Raw genomic sequence first — 14292 nt, forward strand, 5'->3', positions numbered from 1 at the left:
ACAGGCAACATCAATCGTACTCGCTTCGGCGGTACATATACTAAAATTGGAACGATACAGAGAAGATTAGCATGGCCCCTGCGCAAGGATGACACGCAAAATCGTGAAGCGTTCCACATTTTTTGCGACTCGTCACCATATGAATTCATTGAATAAAATTTCCAATTAGCTGAGGATGTGTGTTTATATTATTAAAGTTTTATTGGATCAATTTAATGAAATATAATTGGTCGCTAAACCTTTTCCTTTCCAATATCTGTTAATGTGGAATTATCCTGAAAAAAAAATGAACCCCATTTATTCATTAAGTAAAAATATAATGGAAGAATGTCAAATGGAAGAGGTAATTTTCTGCGAAAAAGTATCAGTTTATTTTTAATGTAGGCACATTTATGTTACACATGGGTGTTAGTATGCGGTTTTTGAGTATAACGGATATTAATGGTGAAGAAACCAGAAGCATCCTGCCTTGGTATCAATGGTTGAGAATTATTTTTTTACTTAATTCGTTTAGTTATAAGTCAGTGATTGTTGAGATATACCCGTATGACAATTCGTTGCTATATACTGTTTTACGTTCTTAATTTGTTTTGTGGAAATTAAGCAGAGCACTTTATTTTAAAAGTAAGTTAAAAACAAGAATTAATTTTTTTATTATGATACCTAAAGATTCAATCAAATTATACTTTAATTAAAAATTTTTAAATTGCTGATTTATTAAGTATTTAAGTAGAAGCGTTTATATAATAATAATGATATAAGTACAAAATAATGGAAACAATTATAAGCAATAACGTAACAATAATTATAAATTTTTAAAATAGTTTAATAAAATGTAATTACTGAATTAAAATAAGTATATTCAGTTTATAATAAATTTTATAAGGTAACACATAACTAAATATTTAAATATTAATTCTTATAATGTTAATTTAATAGAGCTTTTCTTCGTAGTTTGTGTATACAGTCTTTTAATATGAATTAATTTATAAGAACTTTATGAAATTCCACATCTTCATAAAATGTCGGCCTTAGTTTTTGGCTTCGATATCTAATTGGACCTAAAGGCGACAGGATAGTTCTTCTGGTGTTGGTTACTCGCTAGTCGATAGGCTTAATGCCGAGGACAGTGGTTCGGAGCCCACGTTAAACAGTAGCTCTAGATAACCTTAGTTGGTAAAAAGGAAACTCTAAAATATAACAAAAAAAAAAAATACATAAATTAAAAATAATAAAAATAAGAATATTTAAATATGTATTAAATTAGTTATAAAATATTATTAAAATAAGGTAAATAAATGTTATTAAAATAATATTAAAAAATATAAAATTAAAGTTAGTTTGGAATCATAAATTTTTAATAACATTTCGAAAATATTTTCTAAATTTGAATTGACGTAAAAATTATAAAAAAAGTAATGTAAATGTACATGGACGTATAGTTTTCGTTTCTTTTTTGGGGAAAAGTTAAAATTAGATGTCATTCATAAAATGATCCCTTTAATTACATCTTATTCTTAATCAATTAATTATTTATTTTGTACTTGTTTATTATTTTATATTTTAAAGTATCCTTTTTACCAACGAGGGTTTATCTGGACTGGACCTACAGTTTAACGTGGGCTCCCAACCACGGTCTTTGGCATTAAGCCTACCGACTGAAGAGTGACCAACTTAGAGACCCTTCAGGAAGACATACGGTTTTACCCAGCCTGGTTTTTGGCGTGACTGGGATGGTTATTCCTTGTCGGTTTTTCCAGTGCTACCTATACATCCATGCCCCAGCATTATTTGAACTCGAGAATATCGTAACAGTAGGAGGACCATCCTGTCGCCTTAACCACTGCGCCACCAAACCGGCACTTGTTCAGTAGTGAATTCCAAATGTATATTATATGCTTATATTGTTAAACCTTTATATCATACGATAAGGTTGTGCACGTAGCTTATCAATTTTTTTGTTTTTAAAATGTTTGCTTTTAAATTAGATATAGATTATTTTCGTCAATGTTTTTCTTTCTGAAGCCTCTGATAAAAAACATAAAGGGAATCTGATGTGTACAATGGACGGACAAGTGAAAAATACGAAAATACATGATGTTTCACTGGAGTCAATAGTTTGTGGCAAGCTGTATTGTCTTGGAGAAGTTTTATTGAAAATAACTTTTGTGTACTATTATATTTTCATAAGCATTGTTCATTATTTACTACAACATAACCTTAGTTAGACATAACAAAAAATGGTAGGTATGTCGATTTGAAGGCTCCCCTGGTGATGAAATCAATTACAAATAGAGATTAATGATTAATAAAGCTGCAATAATACAAAATAATAATTCATACAAGATATGTGTATGATAAGTCTATAATATAAAAACAAATGTCAAAAAGAAAGGTCTTACGAAACTCTATTACGAGATTTTGTGAAGAATTTACGAAAGAAATGTCAAACATTTTTGATTCATTATATTTATTTTAATCTTTTTCAGGTAGATAACTATACAAGCTACTGTTTATTGTGCTTAAATGCAATCAAAAGTATTGTGTTGATTTTTTCGAAAATGAACTCCCTCCTTGTACTTTATATCTATTCCAAAATAGATTTATAAATTATCAGTTATGATTTACATGTAAATCTTTTCTAATAATTTAATTTAAGCTAATTGTCTAGAGGGATGAGTACTATCGTTATTCATATTCGAATCTAGAGATATTTTATAGAAAATATATAAAAAATAGCAAATTGAAGAAATAATGAACTTGAGAGTAAAAAAACAACCCGATGCCTTTGGTGATTTGAAGTGAATTTAAAAATGATTAGTGACAAGAATGTCGTTACGGCATTTACGAAGACACTTTTTTCGCTAAATAGCGACTGTCTGAAAAATTCGTCGCTCTATTTAACGAAAACTTTTACTTTTTAAATTGTCAATGTTATAAAAATTAGTGTCATTAGTGAGGTGATTTTCACATTGTCGATTTATGCTAAAAAGCTTAGTTTTGGACTAGAATATCCTCTTAAATAAATAAAAAGTATATAAAGTAAGTCCTTCCAACACATGCACCGTAACACTTATTTAGTCACTTCATGAAATCAACATTAAAATTGTGTTATATTTTGTATATGATGGGTTCGGGAAAAACTAATTCAATTTTTTCAAATTGTTCTTTGGTCCAAATTGGCTCTTTGAATCGCATCCATTTTTTTATAATAGCGAGCTAAATTAATTGTTTAGCTAGAATCGAGCAGTTGATGATTAATATTACCTTCCTTGACGTAAATGCGGACTTAGCAAGGGTTTATGAAGATTTGGGCCTTAATCAACCGTAAATACCTCGAATCTTTTTAGCTCATTATTGTCGTATGTGATACACTTTAAATCTGTAATCACTCATCTCTAAAATAGTTTGATTTTATTTAATTCATCACTAATTCACAAATCTGAAAACTTCGTCCATTCAATTTTTCACTCTTATTCATAGAAATTAAAAATTCATCATTAGAAACAACACATAATTTTTGACGAACTTGCATTTTTCCTTTTTGGAAGCAAAAAGCAAAATGTAACGAAAATGACCTTTTGGAATCTGAATTTTTAAGGTAAAGTAAAAAAATGAAAAGAATAAGGGATACTTTTATGGATTATTACCTTTCAAACGTGCAGACGTACAAACGTGTTTCAAGCGAAAAGAACGAAATATTTTTTTCCTGGCATTGTATATGCATTAAATTTTTATCATGTCTTAACTTATTTTACGCAAAAATTCAAATGAATATTGGCTATTTTCCATCAAATATGCGCCTGATATGCCTTATCAGGTTTACTTACTTACTTTACTATATACCACATCCGGCAACGAAGCAACCAATATATCCTACTTTAATATCATTAACAGATACGCTAAGAATTATTATCTGAATGGACATTTGTAGTTTCAATATTGAAATAATATTGTTAAGTTCATCAGTTTAGTTACTTAATGCATATTAACAATGACTTATTTTTGGCAGATTTAACATATTTATTTCATACTAGATCACCCGATGAACTTCGAATCATCTACATCTTGTTTAATGCGTTATATATTATTACTCACAAAGTCACATTTTAATTCAAAAACAAGATCAACAAAAATATCGATCTTTTGTCACAGTGGCACAACCAGAACTACCTACCTACCAGAATTTTTCTTGAAACTATTCCATATTTTTTCTATGTATAAAAATTCCCTGGTCCGTACTGCCGTTTTCGAGTTTCGACAGCAACACAATACACACACACACACACACACACACATATATATTTTCCTTGTCAAGTCATTTTGATTTTATTGTACTTCTTTTTAGTTCCTTCTTTTATTACTTGTTTACCTGTTTACATCTTTCTTGATACAATTAGATTTAATCACTGCATTCTCCCTACTGCATTTGTTATATCTGTCATATCGGCAAAATAGGGTTCTTTCTCTCCTCATATATTCTAGTAAAATGCTCATGTATATTCTGAACAATTCCAGTCATATATGCACACAGTTATCATTCAGTTATCTTATATTTATTATATAATTACCATTACCATATAGTTTCTATTATATCACTCTGTTTCGGTAATTATCAGTATTAGATGATAATCTCACATCCGAGTTTCACTCAGTCTCTGTCACCCCTGAGGTGCAAATCAAGTCAATAACTAAGCTATTAATTTTCTATCTAACACTAGTTCACAATTCCACTATTTGTCAATTTGTTCTCCTGTGTGTCGGTTGATACACTTAAAGTTATTATCATCTTGTCTCGAGTGACCCAATGTTCCATTTTGAAATATTTATGTCTTATTTAAATACACAAAATGATATAACAACTCCTTATAAATGGAAAATATAATATTCTCAAAGCAACGTCTGGAAGCTCTATTAGACCTCCTCGTGGGTTATCTTTACACCATTTAAATCCTATGTTTTCCAATAATGTATGAAGGCATGTTCTACATCGTTCAAAATGATACCTCAAGTTTTCTATGGATATCTTTCAGACTAACAGTTTCCTCTGAAATAATTGTATTAAATTATGTTTATAATGGAAGAACTATTTGCTGTTTTTATACATTTCATAAATATTATCTGTGATAGAGCTAAGATCAATATAAGTAATCTTCATTCGTCATCCGCTTTGTAGGAGAACGGTTTCTTTTTGGTGATACAAGCAGACAACGTTCAATATCTGGTAATGCAATTCGATCGACGTTTGACATGGAAAAAACATATAGTGACAAAACGCAAACAGATTGGGGTTAAACTAAACCAAATGTATTGGCTGATAATCTAACATAGATATCCTACAGATTGTTGCCGTTCTAGGAGATTAATAAAAAAAATTACGTGAAACCAAGATTATATTGTTTACCAATTAATTGTTATCCAATACAGTTGTACCACGCTAAAATATTTCCAATTAAATCCGCAACAACTTCGTCTGTAACAGTATCGACATATATCTCCCTATCGCATTTTACTGATAAGAGGGGGCTCTACTATGAATATATAAGAGCTTTAGCATTTTCAATCAGGGCAATAATAAATAGCGATTTGAAATGTATCAAAACAAGCAAAGCGCCAAAACGACATTTGTCGGTTTACAACCTGAAATTATTATAAATGCTTTGAAGAATTTGCAGACATTTGACAACCGGACGACTTTTGTAGGCTTATTTGATTACATGTTCGAACGTATCAGATAGCTTTGTATCTTTAACTAGAATAAAATGAGGAAAGAAAATATTGTCTGAGCAATACTTAAATATATAATATTAAACAATATTTGAAACGAATTTACAAATTGCGATATGCAATATATGAGTGAGTTTACTGTTATTTTGTTCTGTCTGTCCGGTAACTTGTGTTGAGTTTTCTGATCAAGTGCCCCGTTTTCTTCCGTTCAATTGCTGGTTAAGCCTTCTGCTGTCATCCCGAAATTCCTAATAAAATATGACGTTCATTTATCACGAGTTCAGATTGTAGAAGAATTTTCTTTTAATTTATGTCCTGTTTAAAAGTCTTTATACTGACCTTTTTATTCTTAATCCATTATTTTTGTTAAAAAGTACTTTTATATTGGGGAGTAATTACTAAACAGCACGCTTTTTAAATTGAGCTTTATTATTCTATTTACATTATGGCGCTCTTACATACATTTAGTATAATTAGAACATAAGATTATAATTATATATATATATATATATATATATATATATATATATATATATATATATATATACAGGGTGTACCAAAAACTGCAATAAACAATTTAAGTGATAATTTTATTAAACCAGATAAATTTAGCAAATCAACAATGAATAACAAAAACAGTGATCTTTAGCAATAATATAATCAACCGGTTTCGAAGTGGCCTTCTTCCGCGGCGATATATAGATTTAAACGTGACTTGGCGTTTTTGCAAGGGGCCGCCTGGTGATAATTGACAACATTCTAGACGCAGCGATTGCTTCAGTGACTGTTCCAAACTGTTATGCCGTGTAGCATAGGTTCTGTCCTCTAAAATGGACCATATGGTGTAGTCGATCAGGTTAAAATCTGGCTAGTAGGGAGGCTATTCTGCCGACGTGACGAAATCCGGAAAATGGGCTCGTCACCAGTAGGGCGGAGTTGTTGGAACGTCCAATTCGCATCGTCAAAATGGTACTGAGCCCACGGAAGTACACAAAGACAAACTGCGGATTTTGGCGGTGTTCAACGATCACCGACACTTCAGCGTATAAGCTCCTGTTATTTCGTGTGGTCATGGGCTTGCTCAATGTTGCTCCCCGTGAAAAGATGCGCTCTCATCGCTGAGCAGCGGCTCGATGCTTGAGAATTGAGTTGGCGACATCTTTCACGCCTTACCTTCTTGGTCTCATTTGTGAGGAGCTGAAGTATTTGGAGCTTGTCTATTCGATGAACCGACGGTTTGCTTATACCAGATTCGAATTTTGCTGCACTAACTTATTATAATAGATAGCATAAGTGTTGGCGGTGCAGTTTCTTTCACTTCCTGGGCGCTGACCATCATGGCCAAACTGTTTAAAACAATCGATGACTCAAGAAACAGTCGACTTTTTGGAGTTTTCCTTGGCGAATCTACTCCAAAATGGCATTACGTTTATATCAAACAAATGACAAAATGAGTTAGCATATAGTCGAAAATTAATTCAATGGTATATAAACAATCAAGACGTTTACATGCAATGGGGCAAATCTGATTCCTATATCACGGATTCATTGCTTGCCAGGCAATAGAAGAAAAGTTTTCTGCGGCTTATTGTGAGTGGCAATGAAAAGTGGATTTACTACGACAACGCAGGCTTTAAAAGTTATAAGTTAGTCCAGGGAAGCCATGAATAGCGGCACAAGCGGTATATTTATAGTCTTACTGTTCATATGATGCAAGGTGTATTATATTATGTGTTGAATTCACTAAATAATATTCAGAACGCTGGTTCAATAGAGTCAATAAATAAGTCATAACTCGCGTGACTAGCTCGAAGGGCCATGAATGTCCATTTTTTCTACCAATTTTATCCATCTTGAAGAACTATGACTGTTATTAGACTGTTATTACTGTGTGTAATTCATAAAATAATAGTCAAACACTAGTTCACTAGGTTTAATTATAAGTCGTCCTAAAGGATATCAGTAATTCACGAAACTGTTGTAAATTCGACGGTATTCTCTAATTTTCTTGGAATAAAAGTAAACTGTATCCTAACTACTTATATTACAATTACTTCTATTATTCTAACATATAAAATACCCGAACTGTCTTCAAGCGTACGAATTGATCTTATTTGTTTAATAACATGCGAATAGTAAACTAACCTTTTTTTTTGGACCTGATTTACCAGCTAAAAAGGTTTCCTTGCTGATGTTAACTCATTTTATAAGAAAGGATTGCCCGTGAAGGCGCTTTATTTGGGATATGAGAACCTTTGGCGGCTTGAAGAACCGCTTTTTGGGGGACAATCTTTGGGGTTATCTGACAAGGAACGCCTCAGATAGGGATCTGATGTGGGAATTGTTGGAGAGAGCTGAGGTTGCATGGAATTTCTTGTATAAGGAGAAAACAAACTATCTTATTTCTGGATATTTCTTAATTCTATTATTCTAATTTGGATATTTCTGACAAACCCTGGAGCGTTCGGAGTTTGCTTGAGAAGTTTATTTTGCATTACCTGAAGCGTTTCCACTAGTTCCGACCTGATAAACCGGTACCAAGTGTTAGATCCATATAACATATAAGCAGCTTGTAAAGCAAAACCTTAATCATCGGAGACAATTTACTTTTTTAGCAGATGAGAGGGTTAAGCACTGTGGCGACACCGTAGAATTTGGAGATTGCTTTATTTATCTGTGATGACCATAGGAATCTACTGTAAAAGATGAGGCCGAGATACGTGTCGCTACGGGATTGAGGCTTTTTCCACTCTCAGCTGGTAGGCGCGGATGTCTCTCTGATTGTGAAAGATTATGGCCTGTTTTTTTTGCGGATTTATTTGTAACTTCCAGAAACTTAACTATTGGACCTGTGGCATTTAATTGAATTTAAAGTTTTCTCTGAGCAGCATCTACAGAACAAAAACTGGTCAAGAAAGCATCATCGTATTGGGCGGTTTCAACATCTTTCTTCATTGGGATGTCTGACATGAAGAGGTTGAATAATGCTGGGGCTAATGGGCCACCTTGGGGGACTCCTGCTTTGACTGATTTAGGACTGGAGAGTGTGTTACCGATTACTTGAAAGAACCTATCCGACAAAAAGGAACGCAGTAAAATTATCAGGTCTTCGGGTAAACCTGCTTCGATGGCTTTGTGTATTAGGCCGTCGTGCCAAACTTTGTTAAACGCTTTTGTTAGGTCTAAAAAGATCGCGCAGAGCTTGTGCTTTTCCTTCATGCCGAAGTGAATTTCTGCGCCCAATCCAGTGGCTGATGAATGTTTGGCTCTGAATCCGTGTTATTCGTCTGGTATGATATGGTTCTGTTCAGTGAATCGGTTGAGTGCAAACATGATCGCTCTTTCAGCAATCTTTGACATTGAACTAAGCAGGCTGATGGGCCTGTAGTCTGAAGGCGAAGAATCTGCTTCTTTTTTCGAAATCACGACTATGTATGCATGTTTCCAAATTTTTGGGAAGTGTTGCAGCCGCATGATGGAATTTATGATGCTGGTTAATTCGGAGAGCTGCTTGTGTGGGAGCTTTTTGAGTTGGAATACTGAAATTTCATCGTATTCAGGTGTATCGTATCGTATTTTTCGAACGATTCGGCTCGGAAGAGGCTTTTTCGCTGTCCGAGACTGCGAAGTTACTTAACCCTTCATATTTCAGCGAGGGAATGTCTTTTTTGTCTCTCCAGACTTTGACTGTTTCACGGACTTGGCTGAATGCTTCGTTGACCTCTCTTTTATCTTCGGGGTCTAAGGTTGCACGAGCCCTTCTGTGGAGTCTGTTCTTGTGGCGAATTAATTCCCTGATATTTGGCGGCAATGCTGTGTTGTAATTGCCTTGCGGAGGTGGGATTGTGAAAGTTGCCTGTTTGTGAGAATTTTGAATATCATTTGTAAGGTTGGTAATTGCTTCCTCGATTTGTTCGTGGTTGTTTATTTTGGGGACTGGACCTGTTTACAGTAGGATCTCTTGAAATAGTTTCTAGTCGGTTTTCGAGTTTGTTTTCCGTACGGGGTTTCGATCATCCGGGAGTTTCCCATCGTCAGAGTAATCGGGCGGTGTTCATTTCATCGAGAACTCGTACGTCAACGGGGTTTTGTGTGTTTTGGATTATGAAGAAATCAATTGTTGTTGGAAGCGTGTGCAGGTTGTGGTAGTGTGTCGGTTCGGCTGAGATTATCAGTCCGAGACCCAGATCCGAACTCAGGCGGTCGATATCAACCACTGCCTTATTAGCTCAGAGGCTGCCCCATGAAGGGTGGTGTGCGTTGAAGTCGCCGCCAATAATTTTGGCTACATCTTCGTCGAACACGGTCCTGATTCGGAGGGGTCGTAATCCGTGCATTTCCGATACATTGAAGTGATTTTGACTGGCCTGTCTGATAGAATAATTGAGATGAAGGTTGATTCAAAACTGTTCGTATGTGGTGACGGTAATAATAAGTGACGGATTCCCTTTTTAATTAAGATTGTGGTTCCACCACCATTGCCAGTGGTTCTATCGTTTGTGTAGATTTTATAATTCGGTATGAAAAAATGGATGGATGGTTTGAAGAATGTTTCCTGGAGCAGAAATATGTCGATGTTGTGACTGATCAGTACGTCAGCAAGTTCCTCCTTTTTGTTGCGCACTGATTGTGCATTCCAAGACATGATATTTAGTGATCTGAGGGCCATCCATTCACGGGCATGAACATTGTGGTGATTTGTGCGGAAAGCGCTTGGAAGACGAATTGTTTTAATTTCTCAAGCTGCGATTGAGGAATCCAAATGTTTGCCTGTTGGCTTGCCTGTTCGGAGTTGGCCAGGTACCTTTTCCGTTTCCCCAGGCTGACGTTTGGGTTGGAGCGGGCTCGGTAGTTGATGCTGGGGATTTTGACGACTTTGTTTTTGGTGTTTTGTTTGCCGGTCTGCAGCTACAGCCAGAAACTGTAAGTGGATCATCCCAATTGCTGTATTTGGAGATGTATTTCTTTTTCGCAGACCCTCGTCTCGTGTTCCCCTGCGCACTTCAGGCATCTGGGGTTTGTGTGACAGTGGTTTGCGGAATGGCCGAAAGTTTGACAGTTAAAACAGTGAGTTGGTTTTCCTGAGATACGTTGGGCCTGAACGTTGATGGATTGGTCTATGAAGTATTTTAAGCTGAAAATATGGCGTTCCTCTCTCGGAACCACCACATTTACGATAGGAATTGGGTTGCCTGATTTGGTTTTCCAACGCTGGTTAAATTTGGGGTGAAACCCGAGAGCTTCGAGCTCAAATTTAATTTCATCTGTCGCTACAAATACTGTCATACTGCTGAAGATTGTCCGGAGGCATCTTTCCTCCTGGGGGCAGAACGAATGATATTGATATTTCCGCTCATCTAAAATTTTAGTCAATACGCGGAAATCCTTTTTTGTTGGGGAGTAAAAGAAGACACCCTCCTTTTTTGTCTGAATTGCCTGTTGAATGAATGTCTTGAAATGCCTCCGATTTGAATGCCGTATTGGTTTGTTATTCGTCTTAACTTGGAAAATATCGCTGGTCGCGTAGTACTACCATCGGTATTTTTTATTTTGATTGCTGCGGCAAAGGTGGTTGCTTGGAGGTAGAAGGCGAAGTGGTCGCGTTTGAATTGGAGATAGGTGTTTCTGTGGCAGTATTCGTCGACTTTTGATCGGAAAAATTACGCTTACGTGTGCTTACGCTACTCGCTTTAACTGATATTTTGGGAAGTGGCTGGTTTGGGGTCTTGAAGTTGGCCGGTTTAGCTGCTTCGCTGGTGATTGCTGTGGGAGTTAACAATGATCTTGATAGGGGTTGGTTTTTTCTTAGTGGGTTGCTGGTGTGAATATGTGTCACAGTCTTGTCACAGTGGTTAACTTTGGTTTCTTCTCTTGGTGGCTCATTAGTGTGAGCCTCTTTTTCTTCCGTCTATTGGGTATTTGGAACCCGTCTTCGGATCTGGTTTCGTCCTCTGTTGTTTCGTTTCTTGATCGCCCATTGCTTTCAAGTTGATGTTGGATGTTCCGGTTTTCTGTGCTGGTTTTTGTTGGTTCCTGTCTGTTGGGTAGTTATTGCTCATGGCCTGGATTATTTTTGTCAGTACTTCTATTTGTGTGGAGAGATGGGCTACTTGTTCCTGGAGCCGTGCATTGTCTTTGCGCGACTCCTCGAAAATTTGTTTCCAATTGACTTGATAATGATTATCGCTGTCTACTTCCGGCAAGCCTATTTGGCTTGCCATCATTCACCGGTGTTTTAAACCGTTCTCGATGCGAATAGGGTAACTAGGTAGGTCTAAACGTGTTCACGCACCGACGGTTGCTCGAGACTATATCTTGTAAACTAAACTAAACTTAATCGTTAATATAAACATGGTTCGCCCTATTGAAGGTGACGTGTATGTCACACCCACTCGCTATAATGTATCTGTCAATTACCTTTTCTTCGAACCTTTTCTGGAGCCACTTGTAAGGGTTTTCTCCTTTTTCAAATAAGCTAGAGGAAGAAATGAGAGAGGTCAAAGATAGCGTCATAACGCTATTAAAACGCAGATTTTATAAAAACGGTATTTTGGGAAATAAATATAAAAATGTTATAAGCATATTTAACAATTTTATTGATTTCTCTGGCATCCTGAACAAAAGCTGACAAAATTGAATGAAACTAATACTGCATATATCTCTTGATATAAATAGAACAATTTGTATAAAAACGATCGACCACACGTTGCAAGAGTTGTGAAAAATATACTGTTGCATAACACCTTTACTTGTTCAGATAGATCCAGCATTAAATGCCAAATAAGTGCTAAAATTAATTAATGATTGGTACATTGTCAAAACAATATCGTTTTTTCGAATCATCGTCAGAAGTATCGTCAGAAGAAGTTGTAAAAAATGATGATTCCTTTTTCAATACCTTATCCATACAGTATATCTAATTTACTTTAAAAAACTAACTTATACTTAATTAAAACTATTGGTCTTTTATTTACACTTTATTGTTTATGCATTCTAGCACGGATGCTAGCCTGTATAATAATATCTTTACTTTTTTTACTATAATTGTACTACTATTTCAGAAACTTAGCTTACATATTCTCTAGGCAATCGGTTATTTGGAGGGTACCATCTTGTAGAGTAGAATCTTAATTGATGCGGAGAGCTTACTTATCCTGTAGATTAACAGTATATACAAGGTAATACCATAGATTCCGGTTTTGCTGAAATTATTTTATTATTCTCCTTTTTCGATGTAGAAAAAATTATCATATATCAGTATCAGTACATTTGCTTAATTTTGCGTCTCGTCAGCTTAGCTTTGTTTTCATTGTAACTACCATAGAAAATTGTAAATATTTTTCAACTTTTCTTAAAATTGTTTCGATCGTTCCTTATCCGCTATCTATTGGTGGACATGCGAAGCACCAATATAAGCCATGTACCTTGTCCATAAAATAAAAAAATTCTATTTAATATTGCTACCAGACCAAGAGCGCTCTTCTGACACTATCTGTCATGTTGCCAGAAATTTGAAAAATAGTAATGGACAAATAAAAATGTAAAAACAATAATGGACGATAGTTGGATTAAAATATGTTGAACCAATTTTTTTCAATAATTACCTTTTTAAAGGTTAATATGATCAAAAAACATGCAAGCTTCTTATATATTGAATTCATTGTAAGTTAAGATAAATTAACATTATTTAATTCTAGATGGAGTTAACGCCCGATGATGAAAAGCCTCCTAAACATCCGAGGCCATTTCGTTTTCGTCTGCGGAGAATGCTGAGCTCGGGAAGTGTTAAATCTGATACGACATCATCCCATTCTGGTAGTCCAAAAACCCCGAGGAGCTGTTCCAGTCCGTTAAATTGGCACTGCTACAGTTTCGACCCGGAAGTGATTGAAAATATGAAAAGGTATGATATTAGTATATGTAATGTAAATATTAAATTTATATAAATTCATTTTATTTTAATTATATCCCATAGCGGTTATATATGTATGTATGTATATATGTAGACATGTAGAAAATCATTTGATTAAGTGTTTTCTGTGTAAAATATCTTGTTTTAAGACTTACTATAATGTCTATAGCCATGCCTCTAAATAAATAAATGGACAATTATTAATCAGATGTCAAACAGATCGTTTTAATTTATGCACTTTATTCGTCATCGCATAAGCAAGAACATTGTGGTGCACTAACACTCTTTCGAAGTACTCAAAACAAACGTGGTAAAATATGCTGTCCACTCTCAACTGTCAATTGTCAACCATAACACCTTCGCTTTGGATGAACTCGATAACACATACAGAGGAAGTAATTGATAAATGGTGGAATGGTTAACATGTTCTAGACATATTAGAAATTAACAGTTTAGTGATTGAATTGGAGTGAATTGGAAAGTGAAAGTGACTGAAGGAAGCTTTCAGGATATGTGATAATGCTGTGCAATGCTGGAAATTACCAAGACATAGTGATGAGAGTGGAAGTGGTCTGCACATAATTAACAGAATATAACTGTAGGAAATAGTATTGTAGGGCGTCAAAGATGTGTGTGCACAGATATGATTGTAA

General features: G+C 35.0%; 1 protein-coding gene and 1 non-coding gene across 2 annotated transcripts in view; both read left to right on the forward strand.

The window, feature by feature from the left end:
- The first annotated feature begins 16 nt into the window (after window positions 1–16).
- On the forward strand, window positions 17–123 carry LOC143189365 (U6 spliceosomal RNA). Its single transcript, XR_013003824.1, has one exon. It is a non-coding gene; the product is annotated as a U6 spliceosomal RNA (small nuclear RNA).
- Window positions 124–508: 385 nt separating this feature from the next.
- The window catches only part of RapGAP1 (Rap GTPase activating protein 1), a 642055-nt gene continuing 628271 nt past the window's right edge, over window positions 509–14292 (forward strand). The window contains exons 1-2 of the mRNA XM_076398221.1: window positions 509–624; window positions 13425–13630. Of these exons, the coding sequence (XP_076254336.1) occupies window positions 13425–13630 (206 nt within the window). The 5' untranslated portion in view covers window positions 509–624. The remainder of the gene's footprint in view (window positions 625–13424; window positions 13631–14292) is intronic.

The sequence above is a fragment of the Rhynchophorus ferrugineus genome, unplaced genomic scaffold (genome assembly GCF_030347505.1).
Source record: "Rhynchophorus ferrugineus isolate W39M unplaced genomic scaffold, kcgeb_rfMv2 rfM1, whole genome shotgun sequence".
Lineage (NCBI taxonomy): Eukaryota > Metazoa > Arthropoda > Insecta > Coleoptera > Curculionidae > Rhynchophorus > Rhynchophorus ferrugineus.